Here is a 16,718-nt window from a genome sequence, read left to right on the forward strand (position 1 = left end):
GAAATGATTTTATAATTTCTTCTACTGTGTGATATGGTGCTTTATCAGCATTGATTGTAAAAAGTCCTGTGTAAAGAACACAATAAAATATTTTTTAGTAATGTGAAGTATGTATATTGAATGGCAGTGGAAGTTAATAGAAACATGAAATACAGCAGACTGCAGTGTCTGAGATATAAAAACACTCACCCAAGGATCAGCATACATCTTAAAATAGTAACATATGTTATATATTCAGCCACTACTTATTTTAAAACAAGCTACTTAATTGCACAGATAAGCAAGACATTTGGCTTCTGACTTTTAAGGTATATATGGTATCCACCACCTAAAGGTGTGTTTTAAGTTAAATTAACAATTCCACCCCTCTTAATTCCATATATAAAATGTTACATCCTGAGGAGGAGAAGTATTTAAACTTCTGAAATGATCAATTTCAGAATGCCTTTATTATATCCAATAACATTTTGCAATATATACTGTTTAGTTAATTATATGATCATTCACTGATACTGATAATCTCTTAATCTGAAGCAAATTAAATTACAAGAGAAATCAGACCTACATTTGTATGTGTGTCTTTATGTGTCTTGAGTAAAGAAGGCATACAGTACTTAGCTTTCCTTCCAAAGGCATCCCAGGACAATGCAATTGGTTAAGTAATATGTGGCAAAAGTGAGTTTACCAAGAGCAAGACAACTCCAAGAATTGAAATGCAGAGCGGCTTTTGACAGAAATAGCTGCTTCTGTCTTTAACTTAATAAAGGTTATTTTTCACAGAAACATACCATGAATGGGTCTGAGATAGTCAAACTTCTCTACTGTTACTCTGGTATTTGTGTAGTGACAGAGTGAGATTATACTACGAGATGGGGGTATGATCACAAAGCCAGCCCCCAAGTAATGTATTTCAATATGCAGGGTACCACTAGAAACAGAAATGGCCTGCTTTGGTGAACATGTGTGAAATTTTAGGTATTTGCTGAAAAGTGGACAGAAGCATTTGCTTCTGTCAAAAGCCATTTAACATTTTTATTGTTGTTTCCTAAATATGTAATACACAGTATTACAATGTTCTAGGGAAATCACAGTATTAGATCATTGTTATCCAGCTTTTAGGTGGTTATGCTTAAACAATTATTTTAATCTGATATTGGAACAGTTTTGTCTGTTTTCATGCTCTTCTGTCCCCCAATTTAGTAATAGTGATCTGATGTAATTATGTGTGTGTACAACAGTGTAAGTTATTGAATGCTCAGTTCATCAACACATAAGGAAGGTGTCATTACTCATTAGCCCTGTAGGTCGTTGCATTGTGCAATAATGAATAATATGCACAGTCGACTGCAGCATTAAAGTGCTATTTCACCTTTTTGTTGTGGTTAAGTAACTACGGAGTTAAAATGTATATAAAAGTAAATTAGGGGGCAATGACCCATGCTACAGTCACATAAAGGCATCTTGCAGTTTCAGTAGTTATTTCTGGCAGCATTATAAGGTTAAAAGCTATGCTTTTAACATAATGCAAGTCTGTTTCAGAGAGCAAACTATTAAATAAAATTTGATTTAGTTGTTTGCTTTGGTGAAAATTAGTTGCATCAGAGGTACTGCATTGTACATTTTGCATTGTATTTGTGGTTAGTGATTGACAATGATTTGTGTTCTCATTTAGTTAGTTTCCAGTTTTGAATGTGATATCATGTTAGTCAATGCAAACACATATAATCATATAAGATACATTTTATATATATATATATATATATATATATATATATATATATATATATATATATATATATATATATATATATACTGTGTGTGTGTGTGTGTGTGTGTGTGTGTGTGTGTGTGTGTGCATAAAATACAAAAAAAGCAACAATATATTTCAGAGATATAATTTAATAACTATCGCAGGTGGTCCCAGGGACTAGTGGATTTAGTAGCAGTGTGATGTGCACTTTTGGTATCATAAGCCTTCTGATTCCTTAATAATGGTTTGACTTTTTTATTTCAGTTTCTCTTCATGAACTGCATTTTAGAAAATGTCTGGTTTATCCTACATGTGCAATTATTGTATTTACATTATTGCATATTTTACTAGAGACTCTATTTCAACCATCAAATTGGATATTAAAACTTCATTATATTCAATTGATAATTTTAGCATCTTAGTGCCAATGTAATTGAAAAATGTACTTAGTTTCTTTAACAATTCACTGCTGTTACCAATGTAAAGGCATGACATCTAGGTCCAGAGAGATCATACTGCCACTGTACTTGGCCCCCATCAGACCCATCATTTAGTATAATGCCCCCTTTAGTATGTACCTGACCAGACACATGCAGCAATTGGAATGTCCACAATGGTTCCTTACAAAAAGAATATAGGGAGTAAACACAATGTCTTACACTGAACACATCAAAGTCCTGTCTTTTCTTTCTGTATCATACAGATTTTCTGAGAAGTGATCTTTGCCTGGCATACAAAGCATCCCTGGAGCTGTTTTGATGAAGCATTTGCACATCTAAAAACAAACAGCATCAGAACTACTAGATTAAAATATCTAAATTTTGCTTGTGACATAAATAGGACACATTGGAGAGACAGATATGTTTCATGGAGAATTCCCACTCTCTGGAACAGGCTCCCCATCCATGTGAAGCAGAGCTCCTCCCTATCCCTATTTAAGCACAACATGGACAAACAGGTGGGTAATCAGAAATCCACCCCTGGTCTGGCACCTATGCCACTGATGCACAGAAGCAATTAATCACCTTCCTATATAGATCAAATTTGTGTGTCACATTTGGGTTGTACAGCTAGGCTTAGAAGGGCCCTAGTCATTAGCCTAGAATAAACATATGAACATATGTGGAAAGTTGAAGATCCTGACCCCCTTTGCACACACTGTTCAGCAATGGTATATTCAAAAAGCAAAAGGTTCCACAAAAAAATTGTTATATTTGAGCATATATTTCTGCAACTTCTGGAGTACAGCATCATCAGTGACCAATGAAGCCTCAGTGGTATGACTACCTTCCAAAAATGGATTTACTTAAAAAAAGCACACTTCTCCATATCCATGACTGTTCTTCTTAGAGAAGCATCCAACAATGCAGATATGTTACGCAACAAAATCTGTATGTGTCTAGATATATCCTCACTGTCATCTGTTATCAGGCATTGAACCCAGCATAAGAACATTCAAGACACCAAAAAATCTACCCACTGATGTTTTATCATGAACACACACATACACATACTCACACATATACACACAAATGTGAAAAGCTATGTGTGTGTGTGTGTGTGTGTGTGTGTGTGTGTGTGTGTGTGTGTGTGTGTGTGTGATTGTGGTGCCAGTGAGTAGTGGATTTATAGCAGTATAATACTCTCTGGCACACCATATTCTGCAGTCAGCAGTGTTCTTCCCTGGCTCATTCAAAGTTCATAGGTTCATAGATGATACTAGGATATTGGCCAGAAGGCCCTTATAAGTCTGGCCAAGAATTTCACCTATATTCCCACAAAGTCAGCACCTGTTTTCCATGTCCAGCATGGACACAGGTGGGATCCCAGGGGTATATTTTCTGTTTCCCATCCAATCGTCCAGGTTCCTCTTAAAGAGGGCTAGTCAGGTACTCTACTTGGCATAGAGAGGGAGTCTATTTCACAGATAGGGGAGTCATTGGGACACAAATCTATCCCACCAACATGTTCTATTAATGTCACAGACCAGGTTGAGTCCTTGCATGTGGGTTGTGCGAGTGGAGTTTGACTTACGGATATACAGCAACTCCATCAAGGCTGAGTCTGAGACGGCCTTGTATGCCAGACACAGGTCACCTCTGAGCAGTCTGTATGAGACTGAGTAAAGGGACAGGGCTTTTAGCCTATCTGTATAGGATAGGTGTTTGACACCCTGGATTTTCCTGGTCAGGACGCTCTGTGGTATTTCAAACTGCTGTATGTACTTGGCAAGGTACATACCAAAGTGGGTATTGTACTCAATAATGGGTCTGATAAGGAGGAGTACAGGGATGTTATGATCTCCTTTTTCCTGGATGAAATACCCTTACTTATGAGGTGGGCCATGTAGAAAGCCTTCTGTACAATGAAGGCAATGTGGTGGTCAAAAGTCAGGTTGCTATCAACCTGGGTGCCCAAGTCCCACACGAATGACTGTATGTTTAGTACGTTGTTATTAATGTGATAATTAAAGGGGATAATAATGCATTTCATGGCATTCAGTTTGAGGGATGCTTCTGGCACCAGTCATTAGTTTGAGGAAGGCCCTCTTGGAGTATGTTCACATCACTAGAGGAATTTTTGACAGTGCCCAGCTTGCAGTCATCTGCAAACTTGGTCAGCCACAAACCACTGATTTTGGCTTCCACCTCAGAAAAGTAGATCCCAAACAGTAGAGGCCCCAAGACCAATCCTTGGGGTATGCCGTTTGTTATGGGTCTACTACTAGAGGTGGCTTCCCCTATTTTGACTGAGTGGGTTCTATCAGTGAGACAGTTAGCTACCCATCTGGTAACATATGGGTTGATGCCTAGCTGGGAGAGTTTATCTATTATCCCTGAGTGGGGAACAGTGTCAAAGGCTTTGGCTAGGTCAAGGTGAGTGGTGTGCACTGTTTTCCCCTCATCCATGGCTTTGGTGACTGTTTCGAAGAAGGCGACTAAGTTTAACAGGCATGATCTCCCTTTGACAAAACCAAACTGTGTGGGATCAAGCATTTGGAGGTTGCTAATGTCCTTGTTTATAAGATCCATGATAATCTGTTTTATGGCCTTGCAGATCAGGCAAGTTAGGCTGATGGGCCTATAATTGCCTGGGTCGGTGGACACTCCACCTCTGTGTAGAGGATGACAGTGGTTGTCTTCCATTCTGCTGAGTTGAGGCTGGTGCACAGGCTTTGGTTGAATAGGGTGCCTAGTGGTGCTGAGAGCTTTTGCCTGAGGTCATGTAGGACACAGCCAGGGATGTTTTCGGGTCCCTTGGAGGCTGTATTTCTTGCCTTAGAGAGGGAATTAGTGACCTAATCCCTGGGTGATGAGGGGTGTGGGCGCAAGTGCTGGGGATGTCCTGGTTTACTGATGGGGTGACAGGGGGATAAAGTTTTTACTGAACTTGTCTGACAGCAGGTTGGCTATATCTATGGCATTTGTGTATGTGGTATTCTTGACCACCAGTTCAGAGCAGATTTGGGAGTTACCTTTGAGATTACAGACATATGCGAAGAAGGCCTTGTGACTGTCCTTAGTGGATGTGGCCTATTTGGACTCGAAGTTAGCATTAGAGGATTTCACCAGTGACCTTATTTGCTTGTTCAGACAAAGGAGAGATTGCTTCCAACTTGGCACCTTCTCCTTCTTGGTCCTGGCCAGCAGTTTTTTCCTTTTTTATAGTCTGTTTATTGCTGCTGTCCACCAGACAGGTTTACTCTTCTTTGAGGAAGATGATTTGGTCCTGTCAGGTATTGCTGAGTCCATGCAGCTATATGAGTGCTCATATAGTTTTTTGGTGTAGGCTTGGACATTAGTGCTTGTTCCATCTGAAAGGATGATGGCTGTGAAGCTGCGTATACCTGCTCTGAGGAGGTTGTAGTCAGCTTTGGAATAGTTTTTTGTTTGACCATGGTAAAGGGGGCATCAGGGAAGATGGTGACTTTGAAAGTGATTGCTTTATGGTCGGATCTTACCAGGTAGGATGACACTGTAGGGGTGCTACAGTGGCTACTCATGTTGGTTAGTACCAGGTCCAGGATATTTTGACCTCTTGTGGGGGTGTCAACCAGCTGATCCAGTGCACTGGCATTGACAAAGTAAAGGAATTTCTGAGCGTTGGTGTTTGAGATAGAATAGGTCTTCCACTCTATGTTTGGTAGTTAAAGTTGCCCAGGATCAGGGTACAGGGTTGAATCATAATGGGTTCAAGTAAGTCCAGATAGGTGTAGTAGGCCTCCTGACTCATGGTTGGGGGTCTGTAGCTAGCTATGATTTGAATAGGTGTTTTGTTAACAGTTAACTGCACCTGGAATGCCTCCTGTGCGTCATACTGTTTGACCAGCCTGGAGGTGTCTATGTCTTTGATAAATATTACAGCTCCACCTCCTTTGGCTTTGTAGCCCTCCATTTGGGGTCTGAAAGTATGGTAGGACAAGTAACCTGGTAAGGCTGGGGTGCTCACCGCAGCTTTGAACTATGTTTTAGTGACTGCACAAATGTCAGCATCTTCCATGGTGAAGAATGTTGCAATGAGTGCAATTTTATGCTAAGACTCCTAGCGTATAGCAGCATGACCTTTAAATTTTGTTTAGAAGAATTTTTCATGCTGGTAATTTTGTCCTCATGACTTTGCCTAAAAAGGCACTATGGGGGAGGCAAGAGCCTTTGCCAGAAGCCTGAAGCCCATGGGAGACTGATGAAGGCCATCTGTGGCAAAGTATCGTGGTCTGTCAATCATGACCTCCCAGACTGTCAGGTACTGGATCCCCTTGGAATGACACCAGAAACTAAGCCAATTGTTAAAGTCAATCATTTTCTGTTTGTAATGAGGCAGCATTCTAGGTGATGGTAGGATGCTGCTTAAGGCTAGGGACATACCTGCATGGGAAACATATTAACTGAGCTCAATCATGTCGCTCTTCATATAGTCCAGACAGGTACGTCTCAAGTCATTCACACCAACATGGACTGACAGAGTCAAAACAGTACCTGTTATTGAGAGACTTGAGTGTGTGAGTGATATGGCAGATTCTAGCACCTGACAAGCAACTTACTGTGACTTTCCCCTTGTCTAGCCTGGTGAGAGGCACATCTTTGTGTCTCATGATAGAGTCTCCTATGACTAGTATGTTGGGTTTATGACTGAGCCTTAGAGGCTGTGAGACAAAGGCATGTGTACTATGTGTGGTGTTTGGTGCAGTGGGTTGTAATGTGCATGTATGCTTTTTCTTCTGATGTCTCTTTTGTTTAGTTATGTTTTTGTTGAGAACCTCCACATATGTAGTAATGTACTGTACAGGTTTGGCTGGTGTTAGAGGTGTGGTGTTTGTGGTGTTTGTGCAGACAGACAGCAGGGATTCTAGTGCCTTAATGTAATTGCATCTCTCACATATTGTGTTCCTAAGTGGTAGACGAAGAGGATTATCTGTGTACATGAGGCAATTGCTACACTGTCTCAGGATGCCCATATCAACCAGACTAGCAGGAGAAACCACAAGAAATTGTCCATCCATGGTTGTCAGAATCTGTGGAAGACAGGTCAAGGATGGTAGAGTGAGTACTATCAGAATAGAGTATCTATAGATGTGAGTAGGGCTGGATAAAATCAACACAGTAGTTGCAAAGGAGGGTGTCAGCTACACAGGAGTGCTGGTAAGAGAAAAAAATGCAACTGAGATACCTCACAATGGGTTAAACAGTGCAGAGGCAGTGCGTGTGTGATGAGCAAACAAGCGCAACACCCTGCAAACACAGGATTTAGATACCAGGAAAGATGGAAGAATCTAGAACCTTGACTTACTACCCAGTCCTGCTTACCCCTGCACTTTCAACCAATCAGTCATGCTAGAGACAGTCAGGGAGCCTTGTTACTCTCACTAACAGAGAAGACAAGCCTCTACCAGCATAAGACGGCTGCCAGAAACACAGGAAACTCAACAAGCAAAACAAAAGGGCCTGGATACAGCAGGCCTCTATCCAGACTATGCTACTTACTACAACACAGATACCTCACAGAAAATGCACAGAAAAGCACAGAAAGAGCACTCACAAACAGAAAATACAACTCTCAGTATGAAAAAGCATTTTACAGTTAAATAATTCAATAAAAATGCAATTACAGTAATGAAACACTAGCAAGCAATGAAAATACAGTGAAACAGTATTAAACAGTGCAAAAATGTAAAAAAAAAAGTTTTATAACAGAGCAAAATGTAGTAGATTAGCTGTATAGCACAACCAGGGTTGCCAGATTTCCAGCACCCCAGGTAGGGACAAAAAAGAAGAAGAAGGTCTCTCATGGCAAGTGAAGACCAAAAAAAAAAAAAAAGGTCTTCAACAACTGAAGACCAGAAAAAAAAAAAAAAAAAGGTCTTTAATGCGGGAGCTTCTCGTGTTTAGTGTTTAATGCATTGCAGTTCCGCATTCAACACAAGTAGCTCCGTGTTTAGTGATTTTTGATTGGCCCGTATACCGGCATATGGGCCAATCAAAAATCGCTAAACACGGAGCTTCTTGTGTTTAATGTGGAACACAAGAAGCTCCGTGTTTAGCAAATTGTGATTGACCCGTATGCCAGGTATACGGGACAATCAAAAAAAAAAAAAAAAAAAACAAACAAAGCGGAGGCTGGCCGGGATTTAAACCGGCAGGGCGGGACTCGGGATCAGGCTGCTGATCTCGAGACAGTCCCGCCCACCCAAATAGGGACGTCTGGCAACCCTGAGCACAACTATAAGTGTTAAGAAGTGCAATTCAATAAAATAAATGTAAAAAATGTATTCTGCTCTTGGAGCCTCAGGGAATTTCTGCTGTGTCACAGTGATGAATCACCACTCCTCAGCCTGGTAAAAACATGATCCGCCCACTGCAGAACCACTGGTCAAAGCCCTGCTGGCTGGATGAGTTGTTAGACCAAGATAGCATTTACGTACCTGTGAACAGAATGATGATAAATCATTAAATTAGAATCAGGAAAGTTAAAACCCACTCGGATTGTTTGGAGTGCAATATTTTTGCTGGTACAGCCATTGAAGAGGGATTGTAGAGGGACAGGACAAGTCATTAATAAAAAGGTCCTCTCCAACAAACAGTACTTTTAGGTGCTGAGGACCAATTTTATAACAAGGTACTCGCTCAGTAGCTGAATAACATCTCAAAGCTGTATTGAGCTTTCTTATGTGACGGGCTGTTCACACCCATCGACATCCTGAGATGAGACTGACTCCCTGCCTACCTCAGAGGCATTAGTGTGTACTAAGAATTTCTTGTAAAAATCTGCAGGCACTAGTACTGGTTGTAAATGTAACGTAACGTTTAGTTACCTAAAAGGCCTATTCTGCTTCAGCTGTTCATTTAACCTTCATATCAGCCTTATGCTTGGTCTGGTCAGTCATGGGGCAAGGAAAAGCAACAAAATTATGAATACATTTATGGTAACAGCTAGCCAAGCAGACAAAAACCTTAACATGTTGGTTAGTGCTTGGAATAGGCTGGTTTTGTGCCACTTCAGCTTTCAAAGCTTGTGGTTTCACTATGACTCAGATTATTGCATAATCAAAATATTGAGCTTCTGTCATGACTAACTTGCATTTAGCTGGGTTAGCAGTCAATGTTTCTTAGCATAGGGAGCCTAAAATGGCATTTTTGCCCATCAGCGTTGTGAATGTTCTATGTGCTCCTCGAGAACTAAAAGGCAGGACTCTGTAATTGAGGAGCTCATCTGCCAAGGAAAATCTATTTTTTCCTAGTTTGTGGGGCTACTGGAACTTGCTAGTAGCCTTTGGTTAATTCCAAAGTGGGAAAAAAAAAACCTTTTTTTTTGTATTGCCCAATTTTTCAATCAGTTCATCTACTTTGGGCATGGCATATGAATCACACTTAGACATGCTATTTAATTATATGAATTCATTAAAATACTGTAAACTCATTAAGAATGGGGAACAACACAGTGGGGCTATTCCACTCATATTTTGACTCTTCTATGGCATCATGTTTATGCATACGTTCATAGGTTGATACTAGGCTATCAGCCCTAGGGCCTATACAAACCTAGCCATAACAATTCCCTGGCTATTTCTTCCCACACTATTTACTTCCCTGGACTCTTGCCTAGCAGGGTGACTGATGTGATCCCTGGGGTGAATTTCCTCTCTCCCATCTAATCGTTAAGGTTCCTTTTGAAGAGGGCCAAAGAGGCGCTCTGCTTGACATGTATGGGCAGTCTATTCCAGAGTCTGGGGAGTCTCTGGGTCAGCAACGTATCCCTCCAGCATGTTTTGTTTATTGTGATGACAAAGTTTAGATCCCTGGAGTGTGTGGCTCTGAGGGATTGGGATTTCTTTAAATGTAGCATGTCCAACAGCTCTGGGTTTGACATGGCCTTGTATGTTAAGCAGAGATCGCCTCTGAGTAGACAATATGTGACAGAGTATAGCTGGAGTTTTTTAAGGTGGTCAGCATAGGACATCTGCTTTAGGCCTGTGATTCTTTTAGTGAGGTATTTCTGTGGCCTTTCCAGTTGTTGCAGATGTCTTGAGAGGTACATACCAAATGGGAGCATTGTATTCTATAATGGGTCTAATGAGGGATGAGTACAGTGAAACAATTACCTCCTTTTTTCTGGATGAAAAGCCCTTTTTGATGAGGTGTGCCACATAGAAGGATTTATTGAGTGTTGTGACAATGTGTTTATCGAAGGTGAGACCACTGTCCACCTGTGTCCCTAAGTCCCTTATCACACTTTCGGTGTTTAGTGTACTGCCACCTACTGGTAATTCATGAGTACATGTTTTTTCCCAAAGGGAATAACTACACATTTCTTGGCAGTGAGCTTGAGCTCATGGCTCTGGCACCAAACATCTGTTTCTGTAAGGCCCTTTTGTAGAGTAACCACATCATTTGGGGATTCAATAATGGCTCCCAGATTGCAGTCATCTGTGAACGTTGTTAGCCAGAGTCCCTTAGTGTTGGCCTGTTCTTCAGAGAAGTAGGTGCCAAACAAGAGCAGTCCCAGGATTGAACCCTGAGGTACTCCACTTGTCACTTGTCTGGAGCTGGATTTGGAGTCGGCTACTTTTACAGTGTGGGTTCGGTCAGTAAGCCAGTTGGCAACCCATAAAGTGATGTAGGGATTAATGCCCAGCTTAGCAAGTCTATCTACGATTCCAGAGTGGGGGGGTGTCAAAGGCCTTGGCGAGGTCCAGATAGGCTGTGTGGACCACCTTACCCTCATCCACGGCTCTTGAGACTGATTCGAAGAAGTCAATGAGGTTCAGGAGACAAGATCGGCCCTTCACGAACAAACATTTTCTGTACTTCTTCCATAAGCATCTTTGGTACGTCTTCTATAACTGCTTAGCACTGGGTTTCTGTAATTCAGTATGGTTTCAGATTTACCCTTAGCAGTCATGAACTCTATGTTATATCGGATTAATCTGGCATTACCATGCAATTCTGAGAATATGTTCTTACTTCTAGGGGCAAATTCCTTTATTTCATTTTTTTCTGAGACATTGATAAAGCTTTCCATATTTTTACTTCAGGTCATAGTGTGGGAACCTTACCTTCTTCAGAAAATATACTTATTACATAAACTTAATTACTTAATTTTCTCTTCCTTTTTTCAAAACATTTATGTGGTATAAATGTTCTGATTTCCCTTTCCTAATAGTCTCACCTATAATTTAGTTCATTTCTTTATTTTTTTCTATAATTTCAAAAGGTCCATCTCTTATTAGTTTGCAAGGAACTTAATTTCAGCAGTTGGTTGCAAACACAAGTACCTTACCTACTTTTTTAAATTGTTTAAGACAAAAACTTTTGTTATATACTTTGGTCGTGTTTCCTGTGTTCTCTCCATATCTACTTTTATTATGGGCATTATAGTTTTTAACTTTTTTTGCAGGTCTGAAAAATGCTTTAGCACACTTTTAAATGGGTCTTTCCATCTGTATGGTTTCTTCATATATATATATATATATATATATATATATATATATATATATATATATATATATAATATATGGGTCTACTGCTTTTGGTCAAATTACATTTGGTTGAAAATGATTTCAGGCAGCCCACGTCACTGAAAGCTCATTTGATTAAAAACTCATTTGATCAAATTCCATTTGGTCGAAAATCAACTAGTTTTTACTGATGTTATATGTTTCAATGTATTTTAATGGATACACATGTATATAATAGTGCATACACTGCAATTATGTGGGGGGCTATGTCCCGCACCCCCCTTACTTTATATTCTCACTCCAGGGTCGCACTGCAGTGGTCCAGGGGCTATATTCCATTTTCGACCAAATGGAATTCGACCAAATGGGTTTTCAGTGAAATGCATTTTCGGTTAAGTGGGCTGCCTTAAATCATTTAATCATTTTTGACCAAATGTAATTCGAACAAAAGCAGTAGACCCATATATATATATATATATATATATATATATATATATATATATAGTCTCCAGGATGTCTGTTATACAGAGGTTCAAATGATATGACTCCAGTGTAGAGGGTACTTATCTTGTAGCAAAGAGATGATATGGAAGTAGTTGGCCACATTTATTCCCATCCAGTTCTATAGCCTTTCACAGTATCAACTTTAAGGTTTTGTTAAAGCACTCACTCTTCTGTCTGAGGTGATATGATAGTGCCCATGATTCACTTAAAAAATAAATAAATAAGCATAGTTTATGTATTATTCTGGCAGAGGCATAGGTAGGGTGGGGTCAAGGGGGCAGCCACCGCAGGCAGAGGGTGTTAGGTAGTGTGAAAGGGAGATGATTATTGTTTGGTAGTGCGCTATGGGCATTCAGCAATGGATACAAATAGTGCATATGTGGTCAGTGTTGATGCCTTTCAGTATGACCTTCATCCTGCTCTTCCTAACTTCCTCTATTTATCTTAGTGCATTCTTAACTATGAACTCTTCCCTGCCAGTTTCCACACAGAATTATTTTATTACTTTAACTAACAACTGATCTCTTTTATTAAGACCTAACGTCCCTATCCGTCTTCCCATAATATCTTTTATTTCTTTAATTTCCATAATCTTTTGGTAAGTCTCAAGACTCGGTAATAGATTTATCTTACCCTCCCACCCACAGCCAAATCTTCTAGTCCCACTCCTTCTTTACTGTGGCTATATATTTTTAGCAATATATCAGCTTGAACTTTATTTCCAAATTATCCATAACTCTTGGAAGCGGGGAATGTTTTAGCCAACTGTCGCACCACATGTTAAGTTAGACACTAGTGCTACTTGGTGAGATGTTTATCTAAAAGGATTTGTATTTCTACCTGTATGTGGGGTATTCACTTTTGTCTTCATGTACACAGATAACTTACATTTTCTGTTTACTACTTGTTTTATACTTCCACACATATATAAAGCAGTATGTAGTAATGGGACACTGCAATAGCTGCAGGGGTGGGGGGGGGCTGCTGTGTATGCTGGGGGGGGCTACAGGGGGGGCTGCTGTATGGGGTTCCTATTAAATGATCGACAAAGCATTCTTTCAAATGGGTCTTGATCGAACTGGAAAGCAGAAAAGGGCAAAATAGTGAAACGGCATATAAGTGGATTCTTACCCTGGGAAAGAAATCGTTTGTCCGCTTCTGTTACTTTGCCATTTTTGTGACTGTAGTGCAATCTCGGAGTTGGTATATTTAAGTAGGGGATGTAATGTTCTAAAATTTTTTTTTATTTTTTATTTTTTTTTGTGGAACAGCGATTTTTTTTTCCCTTGGAAAAAAAATCGCTGTTCTTAGCGTTTGAGATTGTAAGCTTTCACTTACATGGGTTCAATAAACCATCATTCACTTTTTTAAGTGTCTGATGATTTAACATAGACCCCCTGTATGTATCTGTGGTGGGCCTTGATACATGACCCTATCTAGGGCTACATTTGACCATGATCCAGCTCTGCTATTACTCGTGAGAGGAAGAATGGTTCTGCTCCCACCCATCGGAACCGGCTACTGTTTGGCCTGAGATTTTTCTAAGCATTTGGCCATCTGTTATTACTTTGTTACTAAACTGTGCTTTCCCCTCAAAGCAGGTGTTTGCCTAGTATACAAGAAGTGTAAATGTGTAGGCCACCATTTTGTAGTTCATAGTGCTGAGCTGTAGTGTAATGAACTTGTTAAAGTGCTAACTGTGTTTTGTTTGTATATTGCACTTATTTCAACTGGTTTGTATCTCCTGCACAAAGTTTAGCAGAGCTTGGTGAGCTGTATTTTACTTATAACATCACAGTAATTAATTTCATACATTTATCTGGAAATTATCAGCTGAAAAAAACATTTCTCACTGTTTTTCTCAAGTCCTTCAAGTTAAAACTGCATCTTGGGATCTAGTTCATTCACTTTTTTATTTATTTATTTTTATTTTACTTTTGTTTACAAGGATAGTCCAACTGGATGAGAGCCCATTTTCAGTGGAGGCCTGGGGAGAAAAGCTCCAGAAAAAAATTCAGAAAATTACAGAAAAAGGAATTTCAAATTTAAAAAAATAGTATTAACAGTTTCTATCGATTTAATGATGCACAGAAATATAACATTTAAATGGCAATGTTAATGTTAACAATTTCTAGTAAATTTTAAAGGATAGACACAAATATAACAGGAAATAAAATATGTACACTGCAATTTGAAAAGAAACTCATAAGTATGTAGGGTCATAAAGTACATTCAGTGGGAGGTATACTAAGAAAAGTTTGTTTGCAGCATATAACAGTTGCAGAACAACCCACTAATTTATGGGGTAATAAAATTCCCGCAAAATGGAATAATTTGATTCCAGTAAAACATACCTAATTCAATGTATAAAGATGAAAAGAGAGTTGCAAATAAAGAGGAAGCCTGCTATACTGGGAAACGTGTGGTTACAAAGATAAATTACTAGTTAGTAGGGGGAATCACTGGCAGGATAGAAAGGTTTTAGGAAAGTTAATATCTAATCTTTGTGTTAGTTCACCAGTTTTTGCTGCTGTTTAGTTGTTTATTTGAAGCAGACTCTTTTTGACCTCAAGAACTTTGACACACTGAACCTACCTGTTAATAACTGTTTCTTGCAAAGTCATTTTACATACATACAAACAAATGTTTCAAGCACGGGCATTAATGCCCTTCTAGCATAGCAATATACCAAAACACTTGTTCCCATAATAAATGTCCAGGCTGTTCTTTAAAATATCTAAACACGTACTTGGTTTAATGTAATTAGTCTGTTCCATGCATCAGCTGCTCTGTCAGAGAACCAATTACTACACTTCTCATTCCTATAGAATTGTCTACATAGGTTGTCTGATGATGTTCTACCACGTTTTGATAACTCCAAACATTCCCAGAGGTACTTGTCTCTAAATGCCATATATAAATAAATAAAGTCTCCTCTTAAATATCTGTAAGAGACACTGTACAAGTTCATATTATTATTCATTTTAGTCTTTCATAATAACTTAACTTTTCACATCCATGGATGCCCTTGGTATATTTCCGCTGTACTCTTCCCAGTTTACTCATGCTTGTTTTCCTATAAGATTTCCATATTGTTATTCCACAATCAAGTTTTGGTCTCACGTAACTAACAAACAATGATTTCTTCATTTCTGATTTCCTAGACTTTATACAACCTATAGCTCTTTAACTATCATTAACCAACTGGTTGATAAGATTAGAAAAACTCAAAGCTGGCTCTACCCATATACCCAGGCCCTTAAATGGGTCTACAGTTTCCAGTCACTGTATGCTGTATTAAATATTCACCTTTCACTTTATATTTCCCAAATCTTATATGCTTAGTCTTTGATGTATTTATTAGCATATTATTCTCCAGTGTCCAAATGGTCAGTTTAGTCAAGTTGCTTTGCAGTCATGCCTTATCAGTAACGCATGTAATCAGTTTATCCAGTTTCAGGTCATCTGCCTACAGACTGTAGGGCACATTATTTTTATTACTTCAGCAATGCAGCCTATCCATCATAACCTCCATCACCCCCTTTGTCTTTAGCCTTCTATTGTTCTCAGCATCAGTGCCTTCTCTAATAAATCCTGTGTTGTCTTGTATTACATAGCCACATGATTTGAGTTTCAGTTTTATTATCAGACCTCCCACTGAAGAGTAGGGGGTTATTTCTTTAAGCACTGACTGATTTCATCTTCTTGCAGTCCAAGAAATTCTCAAATGTTTCCTCCAGCACCACAGTTCAAAAACATCAATATTCCAGCACAAAGCCTTATAGTCCAGCTCTCACATCCCTGTAACTAAAAGTTATTACTGGGGTAAAACACAGTTTGAATGCATGGGTCTTTGTTGATATCATGATGCCTTTGCTTTTTTAAATTCTTATCCAGATTTGGCATGGCTTTCCTTCCAAAATTAAGCAACCATTGATTTTATGACTCCAATACCCATCTGCAGAGAACTTTCAGCACAGGAAAATAAATCTGTACTACTTCTGTTTCTTTCCTCAATCAATCGAAAAAGCATTCATAGAACAAGATAACATAGGTATATTGTTATACGCTGAGCAGCAAGCCAGCTTTTTTGATGTCTACTTTCATATTTATCAGCAAGCTCTTTAACTCTTCCTAACTTTCAGCCATCAAAGTGGAATCATCTGTGTGTGTGTGTGTGTGTGTGTGTGTGTGTGTGTGTGTGTGTGTGTGTGTGTGTGTGCATACAGTGTGTGTGTGTGTATATATATATATATATATATATATATATATATATATATATGTGTGTGTATATACATATATATATATATATATATATATATATATATATATATATATATATATAGTTGCTAATATTTCTCCTAGTAAATATGATTCAGACATTGAATAATCTAACCCAGCATGTCTAATGTGACAAGGAATAATTCACCAGTGAAGTAGTTACTAACATCTAGTCATGTATTGGTATCTGTTGACATGGGTCTGCAGTTTGTTCTGTTGCTATCTGCTGCC

The 16,718-nt window shown here is 39.0% G+C and overlaps 1 protein-coding gene across 1 annotated transcript in view; it reads right to left on the reverse strand.

The window, feature by feature from the left end:
- Positions 1 to 16,718, reverse strand: part of THEMIS (thymocyte selection associated) — a 250,897-nt gene that overhangs the window by 81,161 nt on the left and 153,018 nt on the right. Inside the window, exon 3 of the mRNA XM_044064159.1 lies at positions 1 to 66. This exon is cut by the window's left edge and continues 396 nt beyond it. Coding sequence (XP_043920094.1) covers positions 1 to 66 — 66 coding nt within the window. The remainder of the gene's footprint in view (positions 67 to 16,718) is intronic.

This window comes from Protopterus annectens, chromosome 1.part0, assembly GCF_019279795.1.
Source record: "Protopterus annectens isolate FY-2018-M chromosome 1.part0, PAN1.0, whole genome shotgun sequence".
In the NCBI taxonomy this organism is placed as follows: Eukaryota; Metazoa; Chordata; order Ceratodontiformes; family Protopteridae; genus Protopterus; species Protopterus annectens.